The following is a 16,145-nucleotide window of genomic DNA, read 5'->3' on the forward strand; positions in this document are numbered from 1 at the left end:
TGAGCTCTGCTCTCGCTCTCACCCAAAGGCCTCAGCTCCATTCGAATGCTGCAGATCAGACACTCTCAACAACAACTTGCATTCATATAACATAGTAAAACATCCCAAGGCACTTCACAGGAGCAATTATCAAACTAAATTTGACACTGAGCCACATAAAGAGATATTAGAACATGTGACCAAAAGCTTGATCAAAGAGGAAGGTTTTAAGGAGGGTCTTAAAGGAGGAGAGGTAGCGAGGCGGCGAGGTTTAGGGAGGGAATTTCAGAGCTTAGGGCCTCTTCAACAGAAGGCACAGCCGCCAATGGTGGAGAGATTAAAAATAACAACAGAAAATGCTGGAAAAACTCAGCAGGCCAGGCAACATCCATGGAGAGAAATTAAGAGTCGACGTTTCGGGTCGAAACCCTTTTTCAAAACTGGAAAGGAAATGAAATAGATCGAAGGCAAGGCTGGGAGAGAACAAAAGAAGTAAAGAGAACAAGGTTGACGAGCCAAACGGAGATCCCGTCGAAGAGAAGAGCAGAACTTCTTCAAGGTAGGCATTCCTAGAAGAGGTGTGGCAGTGAACCAAACACTAGTATGATAGCAAAATACTGCAGATGCTGGAAATCCGAAATAACAACAGAAAATGCTGGAAAAACTCAGCAGGCCAGGCAACATCCGTGGAGAGAAATTAGAGTCGACATAAAATTGGGGATGTGCAAGAGGCCAGGATTAGAGGACTGCAGAGATCTTGGAGGGTGTAGGGCTGGAGGAGGTTACAGGGATAGGGAGGGGCAAGGCCATGGAGGGATTTGAGCATGAGGATGAGAATTTTAAAAACGAGGCATTGCCGGGCCGGGTGCCACTGTAAGTCAGCGAGCACAGGAGTGATGGGTGAACGGGACTTGGTGCGAGTTAGGACACGGGCAGCAAAGTATTGGATGAGCTGAAGTTTAAAGAGGGTGGAAGATGGAAGGCCGGCCAGGAGTGCGTTGGAATAGTCACGTCTGGAGGTAACAAAGGCATGGATGAGGGTCTCAGCGGCAGAGGGGCTGAGGCAGGGGCGGAGACGGGCGATGTTATGGAGGTGGAAGTAGGCGGTCTTGGTGATGGAGAGGAGATGGGGGGGAAGCTCAGCTCAGGGTCAAATAGGACTCACAGCAGAAGACGACACCTCCTAGGGCTGCGTATCTTGTGGGGAGCGTATCTTGTGGGGAGCTCTGGGACAGCTAATAAAGGAATGGAAATCTCCATCCGATCAACGCCCCTCGCTCTCAGGGTATTTATTTCTGAGGCTCCCTTTTTCTCGCCCACGTTCAATCAAGCCTCAAATTAAATGATAATGAAATCTGTCAGAAAGCGCGCAGCCCAGAATCAGTCTGCTATTAGTGCACCTGGATCATAGAGTAACAAGGGGCTCCGGAATAACACTGTTAAAACAGAGCTTTACTGAAAGCAACAGCTGTACTCGGACAATACCAGTAATTACTATACTGCGGGGCCGGCTGCAATTACAGAGTTGATTAAAGCCTACAAGTCACATAACTACAAGGATGGCAGCTCTTAAAGGGAGGGTAACACCCCCACAACTCCCCCCTCCCCACCCGCCACCTCTCGCACACATAACTTCCCCCCCTCCCCCGCAACCACCACCCGCCCCCCCCCCTCCACAATAACAGCAACCAATCTTTCGGATAAAGGATAAGGGTTGAGAGATAAATATCAGCCAGGACACCGGGAAGAACTCCCCGGCTCTTCTTCAAAATCATAGCCGTGGGATCTTTTACATCCACCTGAGAGAGGGCAGATGGGGCATCGGTTTAACATCTCATCCGAAAGACGGCACCTTCGGCAGTGCAGCACTGGGAGTGTCAGCCTACATTAAGTGCTCAAGGCTCTGGAGTGGGACTTCGAATCCAAGACCTTCTGACTCAGCGGCAAGAGTGCTACCCACTGAGCTACGGCTGACTGCAGCAAAGCAGGATCCCACATAGAACAGGCGTTCATAAGGTGAGACTCAAATCAAGTTAATGTCTGTGCTAACACAGGTACAAAAAAAATTCCTTGCTAGCAAGGAAGGCCCATCCTTATCGCCATGAAGAAGAGTCCAAAGGGGAAGGAATTGTTGGGGGCTTGAGGGCTCTGGCTTCTTCCATAGTTGCAGTGAGGTGCTTGTGCCTGTGGCTCCAAAGCGCTCAGTGATTCCATATTTTACAAATCTCCGCATCTAGCTGACAAGAAGCTGGTCCACGAATGCCAGCTCTTGACTCCACTGCCCCAGACAGGGCTTTGAAGCGTAGGCTTTTGCCTGGAACATCCGGGGTTGTAGCTGGAATGTGGGATCAGGGATCCTGCCAGGAAATTTGTAAGTACATGATTGGTCTCAGGTCTACTGGTGCCAGCCATGGCTCAGTGGGTAGCACTCTCTGTCTCTGAATCAGAAGGTTGTGGGTTCAAGTCCCACTCCAGAAACTTGGTCACATAATCTAAGCTGACCTTCCCAATGCAGTGCTGAGGGAGTGCTGCACTGTCGAAGGTGGCGTCTTTCAGATGAGATGTTAAACCGAGGCCCTGTCTGCCCTCTCGGGTGGACATAAAAGATCCCATGGCACTATTTCGAAGAGCAGGGGAGTTCTCCCCGGTGTCCTGGTCAATATTTATCCCTCAAACTACATCATTAAAACAGATTATCTGGTCATTATCACATTGCTGTATGTGGGAGCTTGCTGTGCGCAAATTGGCTGCCGCGTTGCCTACATTACAGCGTTGACTACACTTCAAAAAAGTACTTCTTTGGCTGTAAAGCACTTTGGGACATCCTGAGGTCGTGAAAGGCGCTACAGAAATGCAAGTTCTTTCGTTCATTCAAGTGAACAAAGAGCCAGGGGTTGAGGGAGGGCGAAATCACAACCAATCCCGATCCTATCCTCACCAAGTGTCACAAATGCACTTTACAGCAAGTGTGGCTGGTTAGCGCGGAAACTGCAACCCCTCCCCTCAGATCTCCGAGTGCCCAGATATCGACCGTACCCCAATCAATGCGGCTCCCATGTCTCCTTTATAAAGCAATCCAGTGAAAGCCAAAACTGGCCACCCAGCAGACTCCACTCGATTACCCCTCACCTCCCCAACTACCTCACACATTACCCTAATCTCTTTACACTTCGCCAGATCCCCGCGAACACAGGCTGAACTTATTAACTAAATCTGAAAAGCCAGCGAGCAAATAAATTAATGATGTATGACCACAGCCCTTTGCAACATATTTCATGTCCTACTCACGAGCGACAGCACTGCCTGCTAGTTTGTCTTTGCTTGTAACATGACAGATAGGAGTTGGCAGGAGGGGAGGGTGCAGGGCGGGTAGTGTGAGGCACGGGAGGGAGGGCTGTAAAGATTGAAACCATTTACCAGCCCAGGACATGGGCACAAAGACCTTGTAGAATTTTTTACAGTGCCTTTTCAAAAAGGAAGAAAAAAATCAGAATAACAAATGAAGGTCAAAGCTGCGTAATATGTGAAAAGAAAAGGAGGCTGCAATGTAAATTTGGAATAAAAATCATTCATTAGGGCAACGGGTAAGAGAAAAAAATAGGAGGCTGCCATTTATCGCTCACTGTTCTAAAGGTTCAAAGGCATCCAATCCAATAATGGTTTAAATGAGTCTCTTTGATTCTTCTTGTGAGTCACCCCACAGTAACCACAAGGTGGTGGGAGTAGTCAGGCGACCAAGTTTGTCTCTGCCTGCGACTCTCGAAACCGCCCTCAGTATTGCCCTACATCCCAGTGAGTGTCCTTCGCTCCTCCAACTCTGGGCTCCTGTGTATCCCCCGCTCTCTGGTCCACCATTGATGGCGACCACCTTGGCCTTACTCTCCAGGGCTCGCTCACTGCCCTTTTAAAACCCTCCTCAAAGCTACTCCCTTCAATGCTGCTTCAGGTCATCACTCCTAACTCCTCTACCGCTGCTCAGTACTTGCTCCTCCTCTGTCAAGCACCTTGGGATGTTGAGTATGTTAAGGGTGTGAATTGCTGTTAACGGGTGGTCTTTGCCCATCAGCAGATCGAATACAATAGATCTTCCCACTCAATCCCGCAGCCTAAAGCAGAGCACAAGACTGCAGATTGACGAGCCTTGATTCTACATAAGAACATAAGAAATAGGAGCAGGAGTGGGCCATTCGGCCCCTCGAGCCTGCTCCGCCATTCAATAAGATCATGGCTGATCTTCTACCTCATCTCCACTTTCCTGCACTATCCCCCCATATCCCTCGATTCCCTTAATATCCAAAAATCTATCGATCTCTGTCTTGAATATACTCAATGACTGAGCCTCCACAGCCCTCTGGGGTAGAGAACTCCAAAGATTCACAACCCTCTGAGTGAAGAAATGGCCTAAATGGCCGACCACTTATCCTGAGACTATAACCCCTAGTTCTAGATTCTGCAGCCAGAGGAAACAGGGGAAACAAATGTGCCCCTACATAGTTGCGTCCTGAATGCCGAGTGGCAGATTTTAGATGGGCTCCCATTTTAAGTGTGCTGTTTATACCAGAACTGAGAGATTATAACCATCAGGAAAGACTGAACAGGCTGGGACTCTTTTCTCTAGAAAAAAGAAGGCTGAGGGGGTGACTTAATAGGGGTCTTTAAGATTATGAAGGGTTTTGATAGGGTAAACATAGGGAAGTTTTTCCACTTGTGGGGCAGTCCAAAAATAGAGGACATAAATATAAGATAGTCACTAATGAATCCAATAGGGAATTCAGGAGAAACGTCTTTACCCAGAGAGTGGTTAGAATGTGGAACGCGCTACCACAGGGAGTGGTTGAGGCGAACAGCATCGATACATTTAAGGGGAAGCTGGATAAACACATGAGGGAGAAAGGAATAGAAGGTTTCGCTGATCAGGTTAGATGAAGAGGGGAGGGAGGAGGCTCGTGTGGAGCATAAACACCAGCAAGGACCAGTTGGGCCGAAAGGCCCGCTTTCATGCTGTACATTTTATGTAATTTTATGCAATTCTCTGAGGTCATCACATTAGCATAGCTTTAAGTGCGATTCAGACAGATGTAGGAAATATGTCAGTAGGGGAGTGGAAAGTTGCATATATATGAAATGTAAAGGGATGGGGAAGAGGAGTGGCTTTAATATGAAGGCCAAGGCCCATAGTACAGTAATATATTACAGTACTTAGCATGGCCTTGTATATTGCAGTATTATATTACAGCACTTGGCATGGCCTTGTATATTGCAGTATTATATTACAGTACTTAGCATTGCCTTGTATATTGCAGTATTATATTACAGCACTTGGCATGGCCTTGTATATTGCAGTATTATATTACAGCACTTGACATTGCCTTGTATATTGCAGTATTATATTACAGCACTTGGCATGGCCTTGTATATTGCAGTATTATATTACAGCACTTGGCATGGCCTTGTATATTGCAGTATATTACAGCACTTGACATTGCCTTGTATATTGCAGTATTATATTACAGCACTTAGCATGGCCTTGTATATTGCAGTATTATATTACAGCACTTGACATTGCCTTGTATATTGCAGTATTATATTACAGCACTTGGCATGGCCTTGTATATTGCAGTATTATATTACAGCACTTGACATTGCCTTGTATATTGCAGTATTATATTACAGCACTTGGCATGGCCTTGTATATTGCAGTATTATATTACAGCACTTGGCATGGCCTTGTATATTGCGGTATTATATTACAGCACTTGACATTGCCTTGTATATTGCAGTATTATATTACAGCACTTGGCATGGCCTTGTATATTGCAGTATTATATTACAGCACTTGGCATGGCCTTGTATATTGCGGTATTATATTACAGCACTTGACATTGCCTTGTATATTGCAGTATTATATTACAGCACTTGGCATGGCCTTGTATATTGCAGTATTATATTACAGCACTTGACATTGCCTTGTATATTGCAGTATTATATTACAGCACTTGACATTGCCTTGTATATTGCAGTATTATATTACAGCACTTGACATTGCCTTGTATATTGCGGTATTATATTACAGCACTTGGCATGGCCTTGTATATTGCAGTATTATATTACAGCACTTGACATTGCCTTGTATATTGCAGTATTATATTACAGCACTTGACATTGCCTTGTATATTGCAGTATTATATTACAGCACTTGGCATGGCCTTGTATATTGCAGTATTATATTACAGCACTTGACATTGCCTTGTATATTGCAGTATTATATTACAGCACTTGACATTGCCTTGTATATTGCAGTATTATATTACAGCACTTGGCATGGCCTTGTATATTGCAGTATTATATTACAGCACTTGACATTGCCTTGTATATTGCAGTATTATATTACAGCACTTGGCATGGCCTTGTCTACTGCAGTATTATATTACAGCACTTGACATTGCCTTGTATATTGCAGTATTATATTACAGCACTTGACATTGCCTTGTATATTGCAGTATTATATTACAGCACTTGACATTGCCTTGTATATTGCAGTATTATATTACAGCACTTGGCATGGCCTTGTATATTGCAGTATTATATTACAGCACTTGACATTGCCTTGTATATTGCAGTATTATATTACAGCACTTGACATTGCCTTGTATATTGCAGTATTATATTACAGCACTTGACATTGCCTTGTATATTGCAGTATTATACTACAGCACTTGACATTGCCTTGTATATTGCAGTATTATATTACAGCACTTGGCGTGGCCTTGTCTACTGCAGTATTATATTACAGTACTTGGCATTGCCTTGTGTGATACAGTACTGTATTACATGACCATTTTTATTGCAGTATATTACAGTACTTGCTATTACTATGTACATTACGGCCTTAAATTACAGGCCTACAGGTGAATGCGATTGTACGGAATTTGGAATTAAAGCCCCAAAGTAATATTTTTTTTAATGAGTGCTACTCGGGAGTCATGAGTGTGATTTACACTGAACATTCTGAATGAACAGCAGGGCTCACAGTACCAACAAAAGAAACAAATTCATCATTCGGGCAGCGACCAGCCGGAATCCTCCCCTCTCGCTGTGTCCACACCACAGCTGGCTTCAATTCAGGACATACGGGCCCTACATGGACCTGGCATTGAAAGCCAACAGAAGCTGATACGTTTTGCTAAATGGAGAATCTTATTAAGGTGTCAATCTAGGGAAAGCGTTTAATTGTTTGAGTTACAGCTTTGCAGCAGCTATAGATTGGAAAGTGCACGCTCTAACTGACTGAGATCTCTGGTCTGTGGGAGGAAATGCAGGCCATGGAGCATAAAATCAATGGGGAAACACGGGAGGATGTGGGAAGAGCAGAGAGACCTGAGGGGTTCAAACACAGGATTTTCTGAAAGTGAGAGCACAGGAGTGCTGCAAAAGGCCAAAAGCATTCTGGGTTTTATAAATGGGAACATAGGGTACAAGATTAAAGAGCAAGGCAGTAATGATAAATTTCTACAAGACCCTGGTTAGGCCACAGTTGTGGCCGTCCCATTATAGGAACATAGGAACAGGAGTAGGCCATTCAGCCCCTCAAGCCTGTTCCACCATTCAATGAGATCATGGCTGAACTGTATCCTAACTCCATCCACCTGCCTTGGTTCCATATCTTTCATGCCCCTGGCTAGTAAAAATCTATCGATCTCCGATTTAAAACGATTAATTGAGCTAGCATCTACTGCTTTTTGAGGGAAGAGAATTCCACACTTCTACCCACCTTTGCGTAAAAGGACATTAACGCCACGGGGAACGTACAACGTAGATTTAAAAAAAAGATTCTCAGCATGTGGGTCTCGCTAGCAAGGCCGGCATTTATTGCCCATCCCTAGTTGCCCTTGAGAAGGTGGTGGTCAGCCTTCTTCTGGAACCAATGCAGCCTGTGTGGTGAAGGTGCTCCCACAGTGGTGTTAGGTACAGAGTTCCAGGACTTTGACCCAGTATGATGAAGGAACGGCCAATATATGTCCAGGTCGGGATGGTGTGTGACTTGGAGGAGAACTTGGAGGTGGTGGTGTTCCCATGCACCTTCTGACCTTGTTCTTCTAGGTGGAAGAGGTCGCGGGTTTGGGAGGTGCTGCCGAAGAAGCCTTGGAGAGTTACTGCAGTGCATCTTGTAGATGGTATACACTGCAGCCAGTGGTGGAGGGAGTGAATGTTTAAGGTGGTGTGTGGGGTGCTGATCAAGTGGGCTGCTTTGTCCTGGATGGTGTCAAGCACCTTGAGTGTTGGTGCAGCTGCACTCATCCAGGCAAGTGGGGAGTATTCCATCACACTCTCAGGAGGTGAGTCACTCGCCGCAGAATACCCATCCTCTGGCTTGTTAGGCTATCATCACTAACAAACCAACATCACTAAAACAGATTATCTGGTCACTTATCTCATTGCTGTTTGTGGGAGCTTGCTGTGTGCAATTGGCTGCCGCATTTCCCAACATTACAACAGTGACCACACTTGAAAAGCTGCTTCATTGGCTGTAAAGCGTTTTGAGATGTCCTGAGGTTGTGAAAGGCGCTATAGAAATGTAAGTTCTTCCTTTCTATTTACCTTATCAAACCCTTTCATAATTTTGAGCACTTCTATCAGCGATCCCCTTACCCACCATTGTTCTAATAAAAGCAGCCTCTGTTTCTCTAGCCTCTGCCGGCTCTTCTTTGAATATGGAATCTTTGACATCCATGTGTACCAGCAGAGCAGACGTGATCCTCGTAAAACAAATCATTTGTGAAATTTACGTTCCAATCAAATTTAGTTTTACTGGAGAATAGTGACAAGCTGCCTCACTTTCATGGTCACTGCTCATTCTGCTAAACAGCCAGGCCCTCACGAGCCAAACGTTAAAAATCTGCTGACACCTGGACTAGGCTCACTGGCAAAGATTAGTCATTCAAAAAAAAACCAAGCACTGGGGTTCATTTCTAGAGGGATCGAATGGAAAAGCACAGAAGTTATGTTAAACTTGTATAGAACCTTGGTTAGACCACACTTGGAGTACTGTGCACAGTTCTAGACTCCATATTACAAAAAAGATGTAGAGGCACTGGAGAAGACGCAAAAAAGATGTACAAGGATGATACCAGAACTGAGAGGTTATAACCAATGTTCCCTCTAATTTTTCCCTTTAACGGGCTGCGCGGCCCATTCATAATTCCAAGGGAACACTGGTTATAACTATTAGAAAAGACTGAAATGGCAGGGGCTCTTTTCTCTAGAAATGAGAAGACTGATGGATGACCTGATCGAGGTCTTTCAGATTATAAAAAGGTTTGATAGAGTAGACATAGAGGAGATGTTTCCACTTGCGGGCGAAACCAGAACTAGGGGCCATCAATATAATATAAGTCACTAATGAATCCAATAGGGAATTCTGGAGAAACTTCTTTACCCAGAGAGTGGTGAGAATGTGGAACTCGCTACCACAAGGTGTAGTTGAGGTGAATAGCGTAGATGCATTCAAGGGGAAGCTAGATAAGCACATGAGGGAGAAAAGGAATAGAAGGATATGGTGACAGGGTGAGATGACGAGGGATGGGAGGAGGCTCATGTGGAGCATAATCGCCAGCATAGACCAGTTGGGCCGAATGGCCTGTCTCTGTGCTCTACATTCTATGTAATTTTGCCGATGTACCGGATAGCCATTGACACCCATGGAATCAAAACCTCCCCACGGAGAGTGACCGTCTTCAGGAACAACACCTGCCAGAGACTATGTTTTAGCTTCCAAGCAAGAAATGGTAACAGATGGCCTCTCAGACACCATCTCCGTTTGCTTATTTTAGGAATTGCTCTTCTCCGTTATAACAGCAGGGTCTTTCTGTTTGTTTTGAATAGGCCATTTGTTCAGCTCCCCCAACAGCACGGCGTGTAACTGTGCGGTACGGCGTGTAAATGCACGGCGTGTAACTGCGCGGCACGGCGTGGAACTGCGCGGCACGGCGTGGAACTGCGCGGCACGGCGTGGAATTGAGCATTACAGATCAGGATGTCCTAGACTCGATCACAGGTCTGTGCTGAGTGAGCTGATTTCAGCTGCAGCAGATGGCACACTAAGTTGTCACTGGGCTAGGGATGGCAAATAAAAATGAGAAGGGCTTCCTGCTCCTGATCACTCGCCGAGAGTGAGTGTGTGTGTACGCATGCGTGCATGTGCTCGTGCACGTGTGTGTGCATGCGTATATCTGTGTGTGCATGAGCGAGTGCATGTATGTGCACATGTCTGCATATGTGTGGGTGCGGTCATATGTGTATGTGTATGCCTGTGTATGTGTGTGTGTAAGCTTGTTCGTATGTTCATGTGTGGATGTCTGTGTGCGTGAGTACGTGTGTTTGAATGTGTATGTGTGCACGAGCACATGTGTGTATGTGTGTGCGCATGTGTGTGTATGTGAGCACATTTCTGTGTGTGTGAACACATGTGTGTAGCCATCAACTGAAAGCAGGATTGATCTTATCTGTGACAATTTCCCTTGAAATGTCCTGGGCTCACACATACAGACTGGTTGCTTGGGTGAGGTGTCAGGGAGGTGCCAGGTGCTTGTGGCATGGTACCCCAGCAAGTAGTCAGCACTTTCAGAGCAGGAGGCAAAGAAACTGGAAAAACAAAATATGCCTGTTTCCATGGTGTAGCTGTGGCTCAGTGCATAGCCCTCTCACCTCTGAGTCAGAAAGGAGAGCTGCAGTGTCAGAGGTGCCATCTTTCGGATGAGATGTTAAACCGAGGCCCAGTCTGCCCTCTCAAGTGTACGTAAAAGATCCCCTGGCACTATTTTGAAGAAGAGCAGGGGAGTGCTCCCCAGTGTCCTGGCCAATATTTATCCCTCAACCAACATCGCTAAAACAGATTATCTGGTCATTTATCTCATTGTTGTTCGCGGGACTTTCCTCTGCTTAGATTGGTTGCCAAGTTTCCTACATTACAACCGTGACTACACTTTAAAAAAAGGTAATTCATAGGCTCTGCTGCACTCTGAGACGTCTTGAAAGGCGCTTTATAAATGCAAGTTCTTTCTTTCTTTGAAATTATACATGAATGCAAGGGACTTCGGGGAGAATTGGTCCACGGCTGCATTTAAGAAAATTATGCAGAATTAAGGAAGAAAAAAAGTCACGGGACAGGCTGATTATGATGGAACAAGAAAGTAACCACAAAGCTCAGGCAATTTATTTTTCCCAAAAGGAATGACACCCAAACTGTCGGTTGCCTCTTTATAGAAATGAATGTTCTCTCGGATCAGAGAGCTGCACTCCTCAGCATTTTGGAAGAGCTGAATAGAGAGCTGGCTTTCCTTTGGGCTCAAACAATGGCTTATCAGAGACGGGTGTTAATTCCCATTCTCTGTGTTCGGTGTGTGTCGGAGCTGATAAGGTGGCCCAGTTAATTAGCTACAACCCAACAAGGACCTAAAAGCAGAGCCAAGACTAGATTCAGGAGCTGGGACTGATTTCATCATAATGTATTATAGATTAATGTCCCAGTGGTACTGTAAAATTCTCCGCATAAATCAAACCCTTTCATTCACCATGAAAGCAGGCACCATGAAACAATGGTTGTATTAACTGTTTCACAACTGAAGGAGTTTTTTGTGACAGAAATGAAGATCTTGCATTTATATAGCACCTTTCACAACCTCAGAACATCCCAAAGCGCTTTACAGCCAATGAATTACTTTTGAAGTGTAGTCACTGTTGTAATGTAGGAAATGCGGCAGCCAATTTGCACACAGCAAGCTCCCACAAACATTATTCCTGCGTTAAAGGCGCTGTATTAATGCAAGCTGTTGTTGTTGTCTTCAAAGGCCATTCTAATTCATTAAATTTCAGCCCCCGATAGCCTGAAAAGCTGCAGAGCATTTTGCTTAAAATACGATAGCAAAACACTGCGGATGCTGGAAATCCGAAATAACAACAGAAAATGCTGGAAAAACTCAGCAGGCCAGGCAACATCCGTGGAGAGAGAAATAGAGTCAACGTTTCGGGTCGAAACCCTTCTACAGAACTGGCTTAAAATACAGTGGTGACCAACTTCTATTCCACATTTAATCAGTAAGGCAAAGGTGTTGGGGCCTAGCTCTGCATGGTGAAAGATGGGCCTACAGCAATGACTAAACAGTCTCTCACAACAGGGAACCTGGACTAAATCTGTTCTACAACAGATGGCAGTCACAAACAAGCCAAGGCAAGCTGGGTCAGGTATCACTGCAGCCGCATCACCTTAACCAACTTTGACAGACCATCCACAGAACCACTTTGTAATTCATTCTGATGCAGAAGCACAGCCTGTGAGACAGACAGATAGAGGGCAAGAGAGGCAGAGTCAGAGACACGGCAAGATAGAGAACAAGAGACAGAAGCAGAGACACGGAGAAATAGAGAACAAGAGGCATAGATAGAGATAAGGAGAGATAGAGATCAAGAGAGAAAGACAGAGATACAGACAGATAGAAAACAAGAGACAGAGATATGGAATGATAAAAAAAAGAGAGACAGAAAAGGAGCGATAGGGAACGAGAGAGGCAGAGACATGGAGAGATAGAGAGCAATAAAGGTGGAGTCAGACAAGGAGATACAGAACGAGAGGCGGAGACAGACAAAGAGAGATAGAGAGTAAGAGAGGTAGAAACAGAGAGAAGGAGAGATAGAAAGTGAGAGGGATAGAAACAGAGAGGGAGAGGTAGGAGGATACAATGGGGAACAAAACAAGGTTTAGGGAGAGAGATATGATGATAAAAACAGATACAATAAAAAGAGATGGAAAGTGCGAATAAGATAGAGAGAGAAAGAGAGATATGAAAATAAAGAAAGATAAAGAGATATGAAGAAAAATAAAGAGAGAGATGAAAAGAGAGATAGAAGAAGTGTCCCCTTGGCTGTTAACACTATTAGAAACACTGTGTGAATGCATGCAGCTGGCAAAACTAGTACTGCTGGGCTGAGGGACACATCACTGATCAGAGCAGCAAGGCAATGGCGTGTTCCCTGACCTCTGTCCTCAGCCAAATAGCATTAGGACAAAGGGGCAACAAGGGGATTCAGACTGGCTGTAGTGACAGCTGTCCGGAGGGGAGGGCAAGTTTAACCGTAACTGGCTGAGGGAGATGCTGATTTACTCCTGGTCCGGCAGCACCTCGACTTTAAAATTCCCATCCTTGTGTTCAACTCTCTCCATAGCCTCACCCCCTCCCTATCTCTCTAAACTCCTCCAGCCCTACAACCCTCCGGGATCTCTGCGCTCCTCCAATTCTGGCCTCTTGCGCATCCCTGATTTTCTTCGTTCCGCTATTGGCGGCCGTGCCTTCAGCTGCCTAGGCCCTAAGCTCTGGAATTCCCACCCTAAACCTCTCCGCCTCTCTACCCCTTTAAGACTCTCCTTTTTTGGTCACCTGTCCTAATAGTTTGTCTCTTTATGTGGTTTGGTGCCAAATTTTTGTATAACAACATAGAATTACACCGGGTTTACAGCACAGGAACAGGCCACTTGGCCCAACTGGTCTATGCTGATGTTTATGCTCCACAGAAACAGGCCACTTGGCCCAACTGGTCTATGCTGATGTTTATGCTCCACAGAAACAGGCCACTTGGCCCAACTGGTCTATGCTGATGTTTATGCTCCACAGAAACAGGCCACTTGGCCCAACTGGTCTATGCTGATGTTTATGCTCCACACGAGCCTCCTCCCACCCGCTCCTGTGAAAGGCCTCGGGACGTTTTACTACGCTAAAGCCGCTATATAAATTTAGGTTGTTGTTGTTATTTTAGGGTTAGGGTTGGGTGGATGGTGGCTGTATTGGTAGCTGGATGTGAGTAGGTGGGTTACTAGATGGGTAAGTGGTTGTTGGGTTGATTCATGGGTGTGTTGATGGATGACTGCCCGGATGTATAACGGGAGGGTGTCTTGATTGGGTGGTGTGTGGATAAATAGTTCCTACCAGATCCTTCAGGGCCACTATCAATGTATCTCCACAATTACCTAAAACTGCTTGAAAAGGACCATGTTGGTTCTTCCTTTCCCCAACCCTTGACTTCTTCAACATGTGAGATGCCCAACCCGCCAGGAGTCTTGCAGCTTATTTGTAGATTTGATGTGAGCGGCACTCTAGGCTCTAATCTGTTGCCTCTAGATTCAAAGTAAGTGAAAGTACCATTGACCTACTATGACCATACTGAAAACGGAACTCTCCTTCCAAATGCCTTACCTGCTGGTAGATCTCTTTGGATTGTAGTGCAGCATCCATCTGGTCCTGGGTGTATGTGTAAATGGCCGATCGATACTGAGTACCAATACCCAATGCCTGCTTCATACCTGCATAACAAGAACAACAAATCTCAGTCACAACATTAAACAACGGCCTAAGACTCATAAACAACAACAACAACTTGTATTTATATAGCACCTTTAACGTAGTAAAACATCCCAAGGCGCTGCATAGGAGTATTTTAAGACAACAAAATTTGACACCAAGCCACATAAGGATAAATTAGGGCAGGTGACCAAAAGCTTGGTCAAAGAGATAGGTTTTAAGGAGCATCTTAAAGGAGGAGAGAGAGGTAGTGAGGTGGACAGGTTTAGGCAGGGAATTCTAGAGCTTAGGGCCTAGACAACAGAGGGCACGACCACCAAAGGTTGAGCGATTATAATCAGGGACGCTCAAGAGGGCAGAATTAGAGGAGCGCAGATATCTTGGGGTGGGGGTTGTGGGGCTGAAGGAGATTACAGAGATAGGAAGGGGCAAGGCCATGGGGGGATTTGAAAACAAGGATGAGAATTTTGAAATCGAGGCGCTGCTTAACCGGGAGACAATGCAGGTCAGCGAGCACAGGGGTGATGGGCGAATGGGACTTGATGCGAGTTAGGAGACGGGCAGCCGAGTTTTGGATGACCTCAAGTTTACGTAGGGCGGAATGTGGGAGGCCAGCCAGGAGTGCGTTGGAATAGTCAAGTCTAGAGGTAACAAAGGCATGGATGAGGGTTTCAGCAGCGGATGAGCTGAGGCAAGGGCGGAGATGGGCAATGTTACGGCGGTGGAAATAGGCGGTCTTAGTTATGCCGCGGATATGTGGTCGGAAGCTCATTTCAGGGTCAGAGGGATAGAGTCAGTGGCTGGGGAACGGAGTTTGTGGCGGGGACCGAAAACAATGGCTTCGGTCTTCCCAATATTTAATTAGAGAAAATTTTTGCTCATCCAGAACTGTATATCGGACAAGCAGTCTGACCATTTAGACACCGTGGAGGGATCGAGAGAAGAGGTAGTGAGGTAGAGCTGGGTGTCGTCCGCGTACATGTGGAAACTGACGCTGTGTTTTCAGGTGATGTCGCCAAGGGGCAACATGTAGATGAGAAATAGGAGGGGGCCAAGGGTAGATCCTTGGGGGACACCAGAGGTAACGTTGCAGGTGATTCTCTGGTTACGATAGGTAGACAAGAATGGAACCAGGCGACGCAGTCCCACCCAGCTGGACGATGGTGGAGAGGCGTTGGAGAAGGCTGGAGTGGTCAGCCATGTCAAAGGCTGCAGACAGGTCAAGAAGGACGAGGAGGGATAGTTTATCTTTGTCACAGTCATAAAGGATATCATTTGTCACTTTGATGAGAGCCGTTTCGGTACTGTGGCAAGGGTGGTAACCTGATTGGAGGGATTCAAACATGGAATTGCGGGAAAGATGGGCATGGATTTGGGAGGCAACAACACATTCAAGGACTTTGGAGAGGAAAGGGAGGTTGGAGATGGGGAGATCAAGGTTTGGTTTTTTGAGGAGAGGGGTGATGACGGCAGATTTGAGGGAGAGGGGGACAGTACCTGAGGAGAGAGAACCATTAACAATATCAGCTAACATGGGAGCCAGAAAAGGAAGTTGGGTGGTCAGCAGTTTGGTGGGAATAGGGTCGAGGGAGCAGAAGGTGGGTCTCATAGACAAGATGAGCGCAGAGAGGTCATGAGGGGAGATCGGAGAGAAACTGGAGAAAATGTGAGTTCAGGGCTATGGCAGGGGGGTACCTGAGAGGAGGTTTGGCCCAGTGGGCTAGGGGAAGGAAGGGAAGTGGCAGATACATCTGGCAAAAACCAGCAGGCCACATCAGCACAATTTAAGGGTCTCTATCTCAATTATTCACATCTTCT

General features: G+C 45.9%; 1 protein-coding gene across 2 annotated transcripts in view; it reads right to left on the reverse strand.

The window, feature by feature from the left end:
• LOC147103299 (uncharacterized) overlaps positions 1-16,145 on the reverse strand; it is an 88,341-nt gene that overhangs the window by 22,668 nt on the left and 49,528 nt on the right. For both annotated transcript variants that reach the window (XM_085962763.1, XM_085962764.1), the window contains one exon: positions 14,223-14,329. In XM_085962763.1, the coding sequence (XP_085818889.1) occupies positions 14,223-14,329 (107 nt within the window). The remainder of the gene's footprint in view (positions 1-14,222; positions 14,330-16,145) is intronic.

Source organism: Somniosus microcephalus, chromosome 20 (assembly GCF_052327205.1).
Source record: "Somniosus microcephalus isolate GS21.2 chromosome 20, FLI_Smic_1.0, whole genome shotgun sequence".
Taxonomy (NCBI): domain Eukaryota; kingdom Metazoa; phylum Chordata; class Chondrichthyes; order Squaliformes; family Somniosidae; genus Somniosus; species Somniosus microcephalus.